This window comes from Grampus griseus (assembly GCF_964374135.1).
Source record: "Grampus griseus genome assembly, chromosome: Y".
In the NCBI taxonomy this organism is placed as follows: Eukaryota; Metazoa; Chordata; class Mammalia; order Artiodactyla; family Delphinidae; genus Grampus; species Grampus griseus.
This window is the reverse complement of record NC_139016.1, coordinates 1,859,684-1,875,241: the sequence shown is the minus strand read 5'-3', so window position 1 is coordinate 1,875,241 and position 15,558 is coordinate 1,859,684. Positions and strand designations below refer to the sequence as shown.

Genomic DNA, 15,558 nt, shown 5'->3' with positions numbered 1-15,558 from the left:
GTGTAACATCCAAGACGAATATCAGAGGCACTGGGGGGTGGGTCTTTTTTTGCTTTCACTGTCTGGACATAAAGAGGAGAATCAGATTAACTCATAATCCTTGTTTCGCCCCTTTGGCAAGACCGTGTTTGCACTGAACCTGACGGTGCCTGTGTTTGGTTTCCAGGGGCTCTCATGACCCCCAACACCAGAGTGCAGCGGTTTGAAGTCCTGAAGAACGGCACGTTCGTCATCCGAAACGTACAGGTGCAGGACCGCGGCCAGTACCTGTGCACAGCCACAAACCTGCACGGAGCAGACAGGATGCTAGTCCTGCTGTCAGTCACGGTGCAACAGCCTCAGATCCTAGCCGCCCACTACAAGGATGTCACCGTCTACCTGGGCGACACCATCGCCATGGAGTGCCTGGCCAAGGGGACCCCGGCTCCCCAGATCTCCTGGATCTTCCCCGACAGGAGGGTGTGGCAGACCGTCTCCCCCGTCGAGGGCAGGATCACGCTGCACGAAAACCGGACCCTGTCCATCAAGGAGGCGTCCTTCTCAGACAGGGGCGTGTACAAGTGCGTGGCCAGCAACGCCGCCGGCGCGGACAGCCTCGCCATCCGCCTGCACGTGGCGGCCCTCCCACCCGTCATCCACCAGGAGGAGCTGGAGAACATCTCGCTGCCCCCTGGCCTCAGCATTCACATCCACTGCACCGCCAAGGCCGCGCCCCTGCCCAGCGTGCGCTGGGCGCTGGGGGACGGGACGCAGATCCGCCCTTCGCAGTTCATCCACGACAACCTCTTCGTCTTCCCCAACGGGACCCTCTACATCCGCAACCTGGCGCCCAAGGACAGCGGACGCTACGAGTGCGTGGCCGCCAACCTGGTGGGCTCGGCGCGCAGGACCGTGCAGCTCACCGTGCAGCGCGCCGCCGCCAACGCGCGCATCACGGGCACCTCCCCGCAGAGGACCGACGTCCGCTACGGGGGGACCCTCCGGCTGGACTGCAGCGCCTCCGGAGAGCCCTGGCCGCGCATCCTCTGGAGGCTGCCGTCCAAGAGGATGATAGACGCGCTCTTCAGGTACGTGGTGCTCCTGCCTCGCCAGCAGTCCCGGGGCTCCTGAGCCTGTCTCCCCTCTGGGGGCTGGGGAAACCTCCTCATGGGGTCGGGCGGAAAAAGGAATGACTCCTTGTCGGCAGTGCTGACGCGCAGATGTTGCTTCCTGTGTGGGCCGGGTGGGGGGCATTTCTTTCTCACACGATGCAATCTTGTCTTTTTTCTTTGTTTCCCGCCCCGCCCGGGGCGGCATGTGGGATCTTCCTTCCCCGCCCGGGGATCGAACCCTTGCCCCCGGCACTGGGAGCGCAGAGTGTTGACCACTGGACCGCCAGGGAAGTCCCAATCTTGTCTTTATCAGTTGAGATGCAGAGCAAACACCTAGCCCTTAGCCCTGCTTTTCTACTCCCCGCCTCCAAAGAAAGATAAAGCAATAGCTTTTGTTTTCATGCTCGTAGTTTTAACTGTATTTAAATAATTAGATAAAACAATTTCTTGTCTTATTCTAATCTCAACAAAACACATAGGAGCTTCAGATCGTATCTCAAAATGTGTTAGCAATAGAAGGAAAGGAGATAAAACAAAGAAATTAAAGGCAAATGGCAGCACAAAGGTAGCACATCTGCAATTCTAAGAGTTCATCTTGGCTAGGAAAAAAAGCACCTTGCCCTGCCCCGTCTTCAATTCGCAGATGTATGACTCTAGAGCAGTGGGTCTCAACCAAGCGGGATTTTGTCCCCCAGGGACATTGAGCCATGTTTGGAGACATTTTTGGTTGATGAGACTTGGGGAGCAAGGAGGGGATGCCACTGGCACGTGGTGTGTACAGACCAGAGATGCTGCTGAACACCCCACAGTGCACAGCACAGCCCCACGTCAGAGAGTCGTCTAGCCCCAAATATCAGTAGTGCTGACGCTGAGAAATGCTGTCTTAGCAAGGAAAACTATCATCTATCTATTTATCTATCTATCGTTTATTTTTATCTGTCATCACCTATCTGATATCTATCGTTTATCTATCTAGTACCTTTCCATCTGCCTATCTATCCTCTATTCTATGTATCTGTCTGGCATCCCTCACCTTTGCATATCTAGCTCAAACCCTTTACCTATTTACCAATCATCTGTTTTTATATATCTAGCATCACCTATCTGATATCTATCGTTTATCTAGTATCTTTGCATCTGCCTGTCATCTATTCTATGTATCTATATATATCATCTGTCATTTATCTTATCATCTATCTTCATCTGTCTCTAGCTCTATCTACCTACCTAGCCATCCATCTTACCTCTCTATCATCTGTGTCTATCTGTCTATCATTTATTTTTATCTATCTGTCATCACCTATGTGATATGCATTATTTATCTCTATAGTATCTTTCCATGTGTCTCTATCATGTATTCTCTGTATATCATCTGTCATTTATCTCTTCTGTGATCTTTCTCTATCTGTAACCCTCTGTCGCCTGTCTGTCTATGGAAGTGGTTCTCAACTAGACGGTTCTGTCTACCAGGCCTGCACTCATCCATGTCTGGACACATTTTCAGTAGTCACAGCTCGTGGGGAAGGGTTGATACTCTTTGATTAGTGGAGACCCAGGAGGCTGCTCGAAACCCCACCATGCACAGGACGCCTCACCACGGAGAGTCATCCAGCCCCTGCTATCAGTAGTGCCGAGGCTGAGAAACCCTGAGGTAGACCCCAAAAGCCACTGTCTCTTTAATAAGTGTTTCAAGATGCAGAGGAAAGAGACAGTGATTGGCAACAGGAAGCAAAGACACATCCGTGGCGTCATGTTGGAAACCCCCTGGCTTGTGGTGCGTCTCCAGCCCACACAGCCTGGCAGCTCAGACAGGAACCCACCTCGGCGCGGGTTCCTCCCTGGGACGTGACCCAAAGCAGCGCCCAAGGCTCTGCGCAGCTGTGTCTGGTCTGCCCAGTCTCCTTCCAGCGCAGGAGAAGGGCCAAGTCGCCGTATTTTAACTTCAGATGGCTGGGTGGTGCCTAGTGAGCCCTGCACCGTCGATCCGGAATACCACATGCCCGATTTTCCCCGCAGTATCTTCCAGCTGAGCCGGTGTCCTGCCGCGCAGAGGGTTGTTTTCCATCGACACTGGCGAGGCTGAGGCAGTGCTGCCTGAACGCTGAAGGGAAAGAATGTAGTTCCGGTGTGCATTGGGGCCATGCTACTGGCATCTCGCTATAAACCAGAAGCCACAGTCTCTGTAGCTTCATTATTCCTAGCTTCTGGCTAATGACATTCTCAGAAAAGTGTAATGAAACAGCCCATGTGAGTTTTTTAAAAGAACGGGCTGTTTGCCCTGCCTACACACCGGGACTGCTGTAAAACAGGGCTACTGGACTTTCCTGTCTCGAAGCTACGTCTCCTGTAGTGTGTAGCCATGCATCTTTTTCAGAGTCGCTCTGCTGATTCAGATAATGACCAAGGTTAGGATTTGCTGCTATAGAAGTTTCTACATGTTTACAGACATGTGCTACTGTATACATTTTTGGATTCTAACTCCAAGACTCATTATAATACCTCTGTCTGCTCCACGCCTATCGAACGACCTGCTGATTCAGGTTGACTGGACTCTCGCTCGTGGCCAACAAAACACGTTACGTGGTCCTTGTTGGTAGGTGCTTTGATGAACGATAATCAGGCTTGAATTCCATCATAGGCAGACACTTCTCTTTTTTTAAATCAGTGACACGGTTCCAGACGTGCTATTAGAATGACACAGTGTGCAGGAAATATTTAGGAATAATATTCAAGCTCTCCCTGCAGATGCCAGAATTATAAGTAATTGAGATTTTCAATCTGGACACGTTTAAAGTAGGAACCTCCCAAATCTCTTCGCCCCGTTATTCAAAACATTAGTTCTGCGTTGCTGGAGGACATACCGATGTATATTTATAAAAAGGTCACACCCCTAGTGAAGATATTTCTGTCTTTCTTTCCATGTTGCCTTTTTAAACTGAAAATTCTTTCTCGAATACTAACTCAGCAGTGTGTGAGTTTAGGTCTGCCACGTGGAGAAACGGAAAGTCAGCAGGAGGGTACGAGCTGGTGAGGGTCATGACGCTTTCGTTACAGATTCTAGGGAAGAAGCTTGTACACCAGTAGCACCAAGTTCTGAAGAATCCAATCGTAGCCTCGAAACTCTGGGTATAACCACAACTACGCGATCCATACTGTAGCTGCTTTGCTGCCTGTTTGCCTCATAATGGGATACAACATCATAAAAATTGTCAAGAGTAAACATCGTCTCTAAAACTTTTAGGAAAAATGTCACCTCTTCCTAAGGTTAATGCACATTCATTCTGTCCAGGACGCTAGAATTTTATCTGCTTTTATCATTACAACAAGCTCCACGCTGACAACAGGCAAATATTTGATCCACACACGCCCACACAAACCGGGCTGATGTCTTAGACTGCGTTTCACATCTTCGAATCAGAGGCCAGGCCAGCCAAAGGTCAGGCTCCACCGGGGAGTTCTTAACTGGTAAATAAATCACTTCTACGTTTGGATGGCCGTCCCCTCCGGGCTGCAAAATCCATCCAACGTTTTTGAGCGGCAGCCCTGTGCGCCCAGAGTTCTGAGATCCACACGTTTTTGTTTCGTTCCGGTGACCTCAAGCCGGGAGAGACAGCGTTCGGGAGACTGACATCTCATTCTGTTTTCTTTCTCTCGGTCAGCTTTGACACCAGGATCAAGGCGTTTGCCAACGGGACCCTGGTGGTGAAATCCGTCACGGACAAAGATGCGGGGGATTACCTGTGCGTCGCCCGGAATAAGGTGGGCGATGACTTCGTCATGCTTAAGGTCAACGTGGTCATGAAAGCAGCCAAGATCCAGCACAAAGAGGAGAACGACCACAGGGTCTTCTATGGGGGCGACCTCAAAGTGGACTGCATGGCCACCGGGCTCCCCAACCCCGAGATCTCCTGGGGCCTCCCGGACGGCAGCCTGGTCAACTCTTTCATGCAGTCCGACGACAGCGGTGGACGGACCAAGCGCTACGTCGTTTTCAACAACGGAACCCTCTACTTCAACGAGGTCGGGTTGCGAGAGGAAGGTGACTATACCTGCTTTGCCGAAAATCAGGTTGGCAAGGATGAGATGAGGGTGCGCGTCAAGGTGGTGACCGAGCCCGCCGTCATCCGGAATAAGACGTACTCCGTGGTCCAGGTCCCCTACGGGGACGTGGTCACCGTGGCTTGTGAGGCCAAAGGGGAACCCACGCCCAGGGTGACCTGGCTTTCTCCAACCAGCAGGCAGATCCCCACCTCCTCCGACAAGTACCAGATATATCAGGACGGCACTCTCCTTATCCAGAAAGCCCAGCGCTCGGACAGCGGCAACTACACCTGCGTGGTCAGGAACAGCGCCGGGGAGGACAGGAAGACGGTCTGGATTCACGTCAACGTCCAGTCGCCCAAGATCAACGGGCACCCCAATGCCATCACCACGGTGCGGGAGATTGCCCCGGGAGGGAGTCGCAAACTCATCGACTGCAAGGCGGAAGGCATCCCCACGCCGAGAGTGCTGTGGGCCTTTCCCGAGGGCGTGGTCCTGCCGGCCCCTTACTATGGCAACCGCATCACCATCCATCGCAATGGTACCCTGGACATCAAGAGTCTGAGGAAGAGCGACTCTGTCCAGCTGGCGTGCATTGGGCGTAACGAGGGCGGGGAAGCCAGACTCATCGTGCAACTTACAGTCTTGGAGCCCGTGGAGAAGCCCATCTTCCACGACCCGGTCAGCGAGAAGATCACCGCCATGGCCGGCCACACCATCAGTCTCAACTGCTCCGCAGCCGGGACCCCGACGCCCACCCTGCTGTGGGTCCTTCCCAACGGGACGGAGCTGCAGAGCGGCCACCAGCTGCAGAGGTTCTACCACAAGGGCGACGGGATGCTCCACATCAGCGGCCTTTCCTCCGTGGACGCCGGGGCGTACCGCTGCGTGGCCAGGAACTCGGCGGGCTACACGGAGAGGCTGGTGTCTCTGAAGGTGGGGCTGAAACCCGAAACGAGCAACCAGTACCACAACCTGGTCAGCATCATCAACGGGGAGACCCTGCAGCTGCCCTGCATCCTCCCGGGGGCCCGGCAGACCCACTCCTCCTGGACGCTGCCCAACGGCATGGTGTTGGAGGGTCCCCAGGTCCGAGGACGCTTCACCCTTTGGGAAAACGGTACCCTCACCGTGCGCGACGCGTCCGTCTTCGACAGGGGCACCTACGTGTGCAAGGCGGACACGGAGTACGGACCCTCCGTCGTGAACGTCCCGGTGATCGTGATTGCCTATCCTCCCCGGATCACCAGTGAACCCACACCTGTCATCTACACGCGGCCCGGGAGCACCGTGAAGATGAACTGCTTGGCCGTGGGCATTCCCAAAGCCGAGATAAGCTGGGAGCTGCCGGACAAATCGCACCTGACCGTGGGGACGCAGCCCCGTCTCTACGGGAACAGGTTTCTTCACCCACAGGGGTCGTTAATCATCCAACAAGCCACCCAGAGGGACGCGGGCTTCTACAAGTGCACCGCCAAAAACCTCCTGGGCCGGGACTCAAAAACAACCTACGTCCACGTCTACTGAAACCCCGGGAGCACACCCTGGACTCCACGGCCGCTGCTTCCGAAGTTAGAACAAAGCCTCCTCTGGGTTCACAGCGGGGGCCGGAGAGTCAGGGCCCTAAAAGGATTTGTCCCGGGGCACGGTGGCCCCCTCCGGCTTGGGTTCGAGGCCCACTGTCGACCTTGACCTGTGCTCGTTGACGAAAGGAAGCAATGCAGACACGGGAAGCGGGTGTCGGCCTCTCTGGGGGACTTCCTTTCATGTTTACAGGATGCTGTATGCTCTTGCCTTCCATTTCACAGGACTTGGGCGCAAATTACAAATTCTGCGTTGCTGGTACCATCTTGATGCTTGAACGGGCGTCCGTAGGATATCTAAGGAGCCTTCACTGCAAAGAAGCTGTAGAGGTTCACAGTGCCTTGCTACCCCCGCGGAAGATGCATTCCCTAGTTAACCCGCTGCCGTTGTAACATGATAGAACGTTCTAGAATGAGTATCCGTCTTTCCGTTACTCCTTCTGTCACTTCAGAACTCCAGTGTGCCCGACAAGGGCTGAGAACCAGAGGGCTTGTTTGTTTGTTTGTGTCTCACGTACAAGTGTCCTACAGTACAGCTCCCATTTTATAGGAAAGGACGCTTTCTCCCTGGAACTCACTTTTTATATAGTGTTTTATATATATATTTTTTTTCTTTCTAATCAGACGATGAGAGTAGAAAGAGAAAGACATCCTTTCTGTCTCGTTAAAAATAATAAATTATTGGTGTTTACAAGGCTTGTATACATTAGAGCAGGCACGGAAATGCAATTAAAACCAGGTTCCTTCCCGACTTCCGTCAGATTCATAAACCACTGTTACATTACCTTTCCCAGCGACCCTCCGGTAGGGGATGCTGAGATATTGGATTTCCCTGTTGATAATAAAATTTATCCGGAGAGAGCCGTGCGGGACCGGGGAGACGACAGGAGAGGGAGGACAGAGCGAAGTTGTGACCGCACGGAATAAACCCAGAGCCTTCCAGAGGAGCCCAGAAATATCTTTCCTCCTGTCAATTTGTGTCCTCGAAAAATAGATCTGTTACTTCCACGACTGCTTTGCTGTATTTTTAAAGTCAAACTAATGTACATTGGATAATAAAATAATATTTTCCAAAGAACCAGGCAGTCATGACAGTGATATTTTCAAGGGCAAAAGCCACTTCAAGTGAGTCTGCGCTTAGATCAGATTGGTTGAAAAACTGCTTTTATCCACCACGTTGGAATTATTCTCTTCTCTGTGAGTATTTCACCAGCAAGGAAACTAAGTCCAAGGTGCCAGCTCCAGCCGAGTCTCTGACAGGAAGGTAAGGTGGGACCAGCTCCAGTGTGAATCAGGATTACTGGAGGCTGAAGAAAGAGCGCCACAGCAGTCCTGCAGCCAGTTTTCTTTAGGGAGGAGACATCTCGGGTGCCTATAGCAGTATTCCTCAAATATGCACTCTTTGGCTTCCCGCGAGAGGAAGGAAGAAAGCAAATGCAAGATAAATATTGGGCAAGCATGTGACTTTTGTCCGTGCTGCCAATCTGGAAAGAGTGGCAGTCACTGAAGGGAAAGAGAGCTTGGGTTTTCAAGACTGTGGGAAGCACGGACACTGTCTCACTCATGAATCCGTTTATTTGCTTAAGGGTGACTACACAGCCCCTTGGGGTGTGCCAGGTAGCGGGATGGGCATCAGGGTACCCTGATGTGTAGGAAACACATCCTGCTTGAAGAGTTCATCCTCCATAGACAAACCCTTCATCCAGGACAGGGTTTCTCAACAGTAGGACTACAGACATTTGGGGCTGGATCATTTTCTGGGGTGAGGGCTGTCCTGTGCACGGTAGCGTTTTTAGTGGCATCTGTAGGCTGTATCCACGAGATGCCACTAGCATCCTCCCCTCCAGGGCTGACAATCAAAGAATGGCTCCGGATATTTTCAATGTCCCCTCATCACCCTTAGTTGAGAACCACCACCGTAGATCTAGATACAATTTGATAGATAGATAGGAAGAAAATAGGTAGATGATATGATAGATAGGTAAGAAAATAGATAGGTAAGAAAATAGGTAGATGATATGATAGATAAGACAGATGAATGATAGATAGATGAGATAGATAAATAGGTGTGTGGATGGATGGATAGATGATTGATAGCTATGTACATAAATATAGATGATATGATTGATAGGTAGACAATAGATGATAAGATACATGAGATAGATGATAGAGATAAGTAGATGATATATATGTGGATGGATGGATGGATAGAGATGATTGATATGTAAATATATAGTAGATAATAATAGCTAGATGATGAAGATAGATTGTAGACAGATACATGACGTACATGATACATAGATGGATGATAGGTGACTGATAGATACATCAGTAGGTAGTAGATAGATAATAGCTAGATGATGATGGTGGTGATGATAGATTAGATAGATGATAGATATATAGATAGGGAAGGTAGATGACAAATGGATGAATGGACAGGCGCGTAGAGAGAGACAGAGAGAGAGACCAACAGACTGAGTCTTTCATGCGAAGGCAGTCTCGTCACTCTTTCTGGGACTGAGTCACCCTCCATGGTGGGGACCGTCCTTCACTGTGGGACGTGGCTTCCACCCACTACGTGCCAATATCACATTGCACCCTCCTCTCCCCCAGCTGGACAACCAGAAATGTCTCCAGACGTTGCCAGATGCCCTCTGAGTTGCAGAATCACTCCTGGTTGGAAACCACTGTGCTAGAGAAATAAATGCAGCAAGGCATTTTAGGAACAGACTCATTTGGACTGACTGCCTCAGAAAAGGAGACCCAGGATGGTACAGAAACCAAGACATAGGCTGCTACATACACGTCACCTAGAAAAACATGGTAAAGCGTCTCACTGTCCCATCATTCTGGGTTCATGTAAGGTTAAGAACTGGTGGTAAACTTCTGTGGGTGAACTCAACATACATTCTTTTTTTTTTTTTTTTTTTTTTGGCCACGCTGTGTGGCTGGCGAGATCTTAGTTCCCCAACCAGGGATGGAACCTGTGCCCCCTGCGGTGGAAGCATGAAGTCCTAACCACTGGACCGCCAGGGAAGTCCTTCAACATACATTCTTAAGGGCTTGCCTTGTCCTGATGTAGGTGAGGTAGCATGACATGAAGAGGTATATGGTGGTCTACACGCTCCATCTTCTCAAAAGACATAAGACTACAAGTCAGGTTGCTACAAGGCTGAGACACTCAGAAGCATTAATGGTGGTTCTAGGGGGTGTTCCTGTCCCAGGGGACTCAAAGGCCACGTCATATGGAAGTCTAAGGGCTAGTTATTTGTGGAGAAGCCATTTTTACTGGGCTAAGAAAGAGGGCTGTCTGGGCAGGATAACATGCATAGGAGGGAAGCACTGCTCTCCCTGCAGCAAAAACATTTCTAAGAAAGTTCTAGCCTCCAGCAAGGTGACCTCGGGTCAAGCAACAGATAAAAAGTAATAGGTATATTTGGGCTAGAGTTTAAATAAGTGTTTACTTTTTGGTTGAAAATGCTATGATATCATAGTTGGTTGAATAATGTTCTCCAAAAATCCATGTCTACCTGAAATGTCAGAAAGGGACCTTACATGGAAATAGGGTCTCTGCAGACGTGATGAAGTGAAGGATCTGAGCTGAGGTCCTCCTGGATGAGGGTGGCCCTACATCCAGTGACAGGGTCCTTATAAGACACAGAAGAGGAGAGATACACAGAGGAGAAGCCCTGTGAAGACAGAGGCAGAGACGGGAGGGATGAGGCCACAAGCCCAGAGACGCCCGGAGCCCCCAGAAGCTGGAAGAGGCAGGAAGGACCCTCCCCTGGAGCCTCCGGAAGGAACCGACCCTGATGACTCCTTGATCTTAGACTTTTGGTCTCCAGGACTGAGAGAGAATGAATCCCTTTTGTTTTAAGACAACCCGTTTGATATAATTGGTTATAGCATCCGTGGAAAACAAACACAAATCTTAAAAATTTTCTGGTGGATTCAGTCACAATGACAGGTACTCGAGTACTTTGAGATTTCGTCATCCTGAGTCTTTTAAAATAGTTTGCTCAGAATGGGGGTGTATGTGGTTTGAGATCATTCATTGCAATCACATACGGTTCTGTTGTGATTTGTAAATAATATACTAACTAAAAGATAGGAGGTTTTTTTTCCTCCCAAACGTCTCACATCTGGTATATGTGCTTGTGAATCTGTGTGCCCAAGCACACATCCTCGCTTAGCCGTCAACGGTCACTCTTCGACTGCTCCCAGGTCCTCACGGAAAAACGAAACCCAAACCAGGCTTTCAAACCCACTCTTTAAGATTTGGTGTGTAATTGCAGACGCAGCTCTCATTCTGAAGAATCTGGACAGGACTTCAGTCCTCGTGAGGGGTGACCTGCTACTGAATTCACGCCGCAAGATGCCGAGCCCTGCAGGAGACTTTGCGGCACTTCTAATCGTGTAAGACCAGACTAAGGATGGGCAGCGTGGTGAGTTCCTGGTGCTATTTCCATGATCCTTGCTACTTTTCTCCAGGGTTTAAAATATATAACTATGGTTTCCAGAACACGTTCACACACTGTATTCGACTGCAGCTTCCCCACTGCTCTTGGAAGAGGTGATTTCTGGGGAAGGGCGCATAGAGATGATATGGTTCGATCCTACACCATGCGACATTGGCTGTGACTTGTCCATCCAAAGCCATGTTGCAGAACCAGAATCAGAATCAGAACCAACCTGCGTACTGTGCTGGGCTCCGCTCAACCATGAGGCTGATTAGAAGTTTATGGCAGAACCAACGAAGGCTTGAGTAGCTGAGAAGTGGGCTGGAATTTAGGTTCTGCCCCTTAACAGCCGTGGGAACCTTGGTGTCATCTACATCAACTTCCGTTTCTGTATGTGTCCGATGGCACTGATACCACTCACTTTATAGGATTACTGGGAAAACCACTGAGATAACATAAGGATGGTGGAACAAAGGTCAAAAGTCATATTTTTAAAAATCCAACAGTTGTGCCCCCCCCCAAGTAGGGTAGCATAAATCATCGGAAAGATATGTTTTTGTTTTAGAAAACTCGCTAGGACACTTTTAGATTATGTAAAAAGTTTCCCATGGCTGAACTGTCAGAAGGAAGTTGAGATAGAGGGCAAAGTAGTGAGGACACAAACGGGAAATCAGAATAGATAGAGATAGATAGACGATAAATAGATAGATGATAGTTACATTGATAGATAGATAATAGACGATAGATACATAGATAGAGATAGTTACACAGATACGTACGTACATACATAGACACAGATAGATACATTGATAGATAGGTGACAGATAGATATAGATAGACAGGTATAGTATATAATATATAAATGTATACAAATTAATATAAAATTGTATATGTGAATATGTATTGGAGTTCAAGGACTCACATGTAAGCATGCTATACAATCAATTTTAAATGACTGGCCGAATTGTTTACTACACAAAATATTTACATAAATCTCACACTCTGCTCACCACTGCCCGCCTGGGCCTGGTCCACACACCGTAAAAATATCATACAGGATCCATTTGTCCCAGTTACAGCTTCTCATCTGTTTACAAAAACTCTTCCATCCATAGAAGAGAATGTCACAATCCTTCATGGTATCCAGGTCCTTTCTCACGTCCTAACATCACCTTAAAAGTTATTTCTTATTTTAAATGTCTTTTCTCTTTGTCTTTGGAGTGTCTGTAGTGACACATGGAGAAGTAAACAGATGGGATTCCAGCTGTAGAGTCGGATAACCCAAAAAGTCACACAGAGGAGGGAACACATAACTTAGGGGACATTTTCAACCCCAAAAAATGAATTTTAAAAATCTTGGTCCAATTTTTTTGGTATGCCACTCACATTTTAGTGCCCAGAAGACATATTTTTCAGAAGCAATCCTACCACATTGTAGCCTGGGTCTAAATCTGGCTCCTAATTATCTCAATTCCTTCACTGCTAAAATGTTAAGAGCAATGCAAGCTCCCTGAGGCAGAGGTGCTTGGTTACCCGTCCCCCAAGCCTCAAGCACCAGCTGCCGGATGGCAGAATGTTGGTGGGAGTACAGCATCCCAGGCAGAGTCTATATTTCCCAGGATCCCTTGCTTGGAGGTGGGGTCACGTGACTAATTCTCACCAATGACGTGTGTCCCTTCCAGGCTGAGAAGGTGAGGATGCAGAGATGCCCTTCTGGCTCTTTTCCCATGCCCCAACTGAGTAAAGGGGTTACAAGGGACCAGGGAATGGAGGAGCCACAAGATAGGAAGGACCTGAGTTCCTGAATCACCATGGGCACAAACACCTGGCATGGGCTGCCCTGTGGGTTCTGTTGGGCTCTGGTCTCCATCACCTTTCCTCTTATGGCCACCATGGCTCTCGAGGACCATCCTTGCTCTTGAAAGTGGAAAACCGTGCTTATTGTGTTACGCGTCTGCAAGCCTGGGGTTTATCTCAGCCGTACCATCGTCCCACGTGAAACATTAAGCCATTTATTTATCTTACCTATAGCATTGTCCCACGTGACACGTTAAGCCATAAAAACGCTGTGATGTTTAAATAAGATAACATTTCTCAAGGGCGTGCCATGGAAATTGTTTTTTAAAAAGTCATTAGTATTATTGTTATTATCATCTTGATGGATTGATAGTGGAACTCAAATTGGCACAAGAGTGGCAATTTTCAAAATCTTTCATATACACTGTGACTTTAGCAACGGAACTTCCACTATTATGTCTTTATTCTAGTTCATGGGATTCCGTGGCCAGCCCCAATTCTTGCCGTCTGCGAGCGGCAGAGAAAGACTGTCTGAAGTCCAGCTCAACATTTCAGTTGTATTATTAAACGTGGCATACGTTAAAATTTTGTACAATGTTGCAGTGAAGACATCTGGACTCTGAGGACCCCTTTATCATTTAAGAGACAGAACGAGTAAAGTATATTTTAATTCTTACAAAGTCCTAGAAAGATTGGGAGTCATGATGCATTGTTAGTGAAAAACCCAATTCAGCGTTTTGTTATTAAAAAAAAGTGTGGACGTGCTGCTTTTGGAAGGAAAAAACAAGACTATTTTCCATTAATGTCTGGCGACGTGCATTGAAAAACAATGACAAAAAAAACACCAACAAGCACATCTAAGAGAACTCATGTGTACCATGGACGTTCCTGCAGTCTCTTTTTACTATTTTGTGTTGTATAGCATCTATGAAATATGTCAAAACAATTCAGTGATACATTTTCTGGGTCTGGGTGAAGAATTGGAGTTTATGGACTTCCTTGGCTCTGAATAATTATAAAAATAGATTCTGAATAAAAGCTCTCTTTCTATTTTCTTTCTGAACGATGGCAGGAGCTGGAGGTCTATTTTAAATCAATAGTTAAAGGAAGAGACTAAAAACACAGTTTTCAGAGAACTGGATTAGTATCCACTGCCTTTTCATTTTCTTATTGTTGATTCTGGAAAGTGAGACATTTTGTCAAAGCTGGGATTTAAGCTAATAATTAAAAAAAAATAACCACTGAGATTTTTCCTGCAGAAAATACCACATTGAGTACATTTCAAAATGGAGGAAAATCATCTTTCTTGACATCTGTCCAGCAGAAACCAGAAAAGTGCACACAAGACCACCCACCATGAGGCCAGGTTGCTCAAGGGACAGAAGGAATTGGCCGGAAGGAAGGTGGATCTGGGAGTTGGGGGCCTTTGGGGAGGAAAAGACCAAGTTTCTAATGTTGTCACATAGCAAGCTTGTACTCTACTGAGATTTAAACCCTTATTTCACAGTATACATTTTATAAATAACTAAAAATAATATAGAAATATAGGAACAAATGGAAATGATTCATACACAAAAATTCACAATCCCATTACCCAAGGATAAACTCTCTGAACATGTTCAGATTTTGTGAAAATATATACATATATATATTCTATTTATAAGCTTAACTATATGGTTTTAAGTCCATTTATTTTCCATGTAACAATATGATTTGCATCTCCCCATGTCATTAGTCAGGCTAATACCCCATTCAGCGGATGTGCCGTTAAGTATCTCATCCTATCTTGGTGGAGATCTACATTGTTTTCCATTTTGGGCTGTCTCTGCAAGGACTGTCCCATAAATCTCTGAATTCTGAGACATATCATTGCAACAGTGAAGGGTGTGAACATTTTTAAGGCCCTTGCAAACCGTTTTGGAAGTGCTGTCGAAAACCTTAAAAGGCTTTCCCCTTCCCACGGCCACCGAACTGGCATGTAAGGATGCTACCTTTCCACCCTTTATGCCTCAGAACTGCTCTCGCTTTAACAATTCCTAATTTTATACTCAAAGGTGGCTCTGTGTTTTCCTTCTTTCATACTTTTGAATTAATGGTCAAAATACATAAGTTGGCCATTTCATGGAGGAATTAGTTATTAGTTTTTGAGCTGTTTATGCCTTCTTGCTTGAGCAATGGAATAATTTACATAACAAGGCCTTAACGCACCCTAAGTGCAGCAAATACACAAGGCATCAATACTTGTTCTAAATATAGCACATGTTTTTTTTTCCACTCATCATTTTTTTTTTCAGTTGTTTGGAGAACTGCAATCATTGGAAGTACAGACCTTTTGAAATTGTTTGTAGCTGTATCTCTCTTTTTTTCCCTCTATTTTTTTTAATCCTTTTGTATGTTTAGAAAGTCCTCCTTCATTCTGAGATTAGGTATTCTCCTACATACTTTAAAAATATTTCTCATTTTTAAATATCAAAACTCAAAACATTTGTAACTCACTTGGCTCTACGGTATGAGATGAAAAAAACTAACTTTTTTGACTCATTAAGCCAGTTTTTCTAACGTCATGTATTGATGTGTTATTTTCCC

The 15,558-nt window shown here is 47.4% G+C and overlaps 1 protein-coding gene across 1 annotated transcript in view; it reads left to right on the top strand.

The window, feature by feature from the left end:
* LOC309817679 (matrix-remodeling-associated protein 5-like) overlaps positions 1-7,793 on the top strand; it is a 28,543-nt gene extending 20,750 nt beyond the window's left edge. The window contains exons 6-7 of the mRNA XM_082646951.1: positions 167-1,067; positions 4,751-7,793. Coding sequence (XP_082503077.1) covers positions 167-1,067; positions 4,751-6,659 — 2,810 coding nt within the window. The 3' untranslated portion in view covers positions 6,660-7,793. The remainder of the gene's footprint in view (positions 1-166; positions 1,068-4,750) is intronic.
* Positions 7,794-15,558: the final 7,765 nt, after the last annotated feature.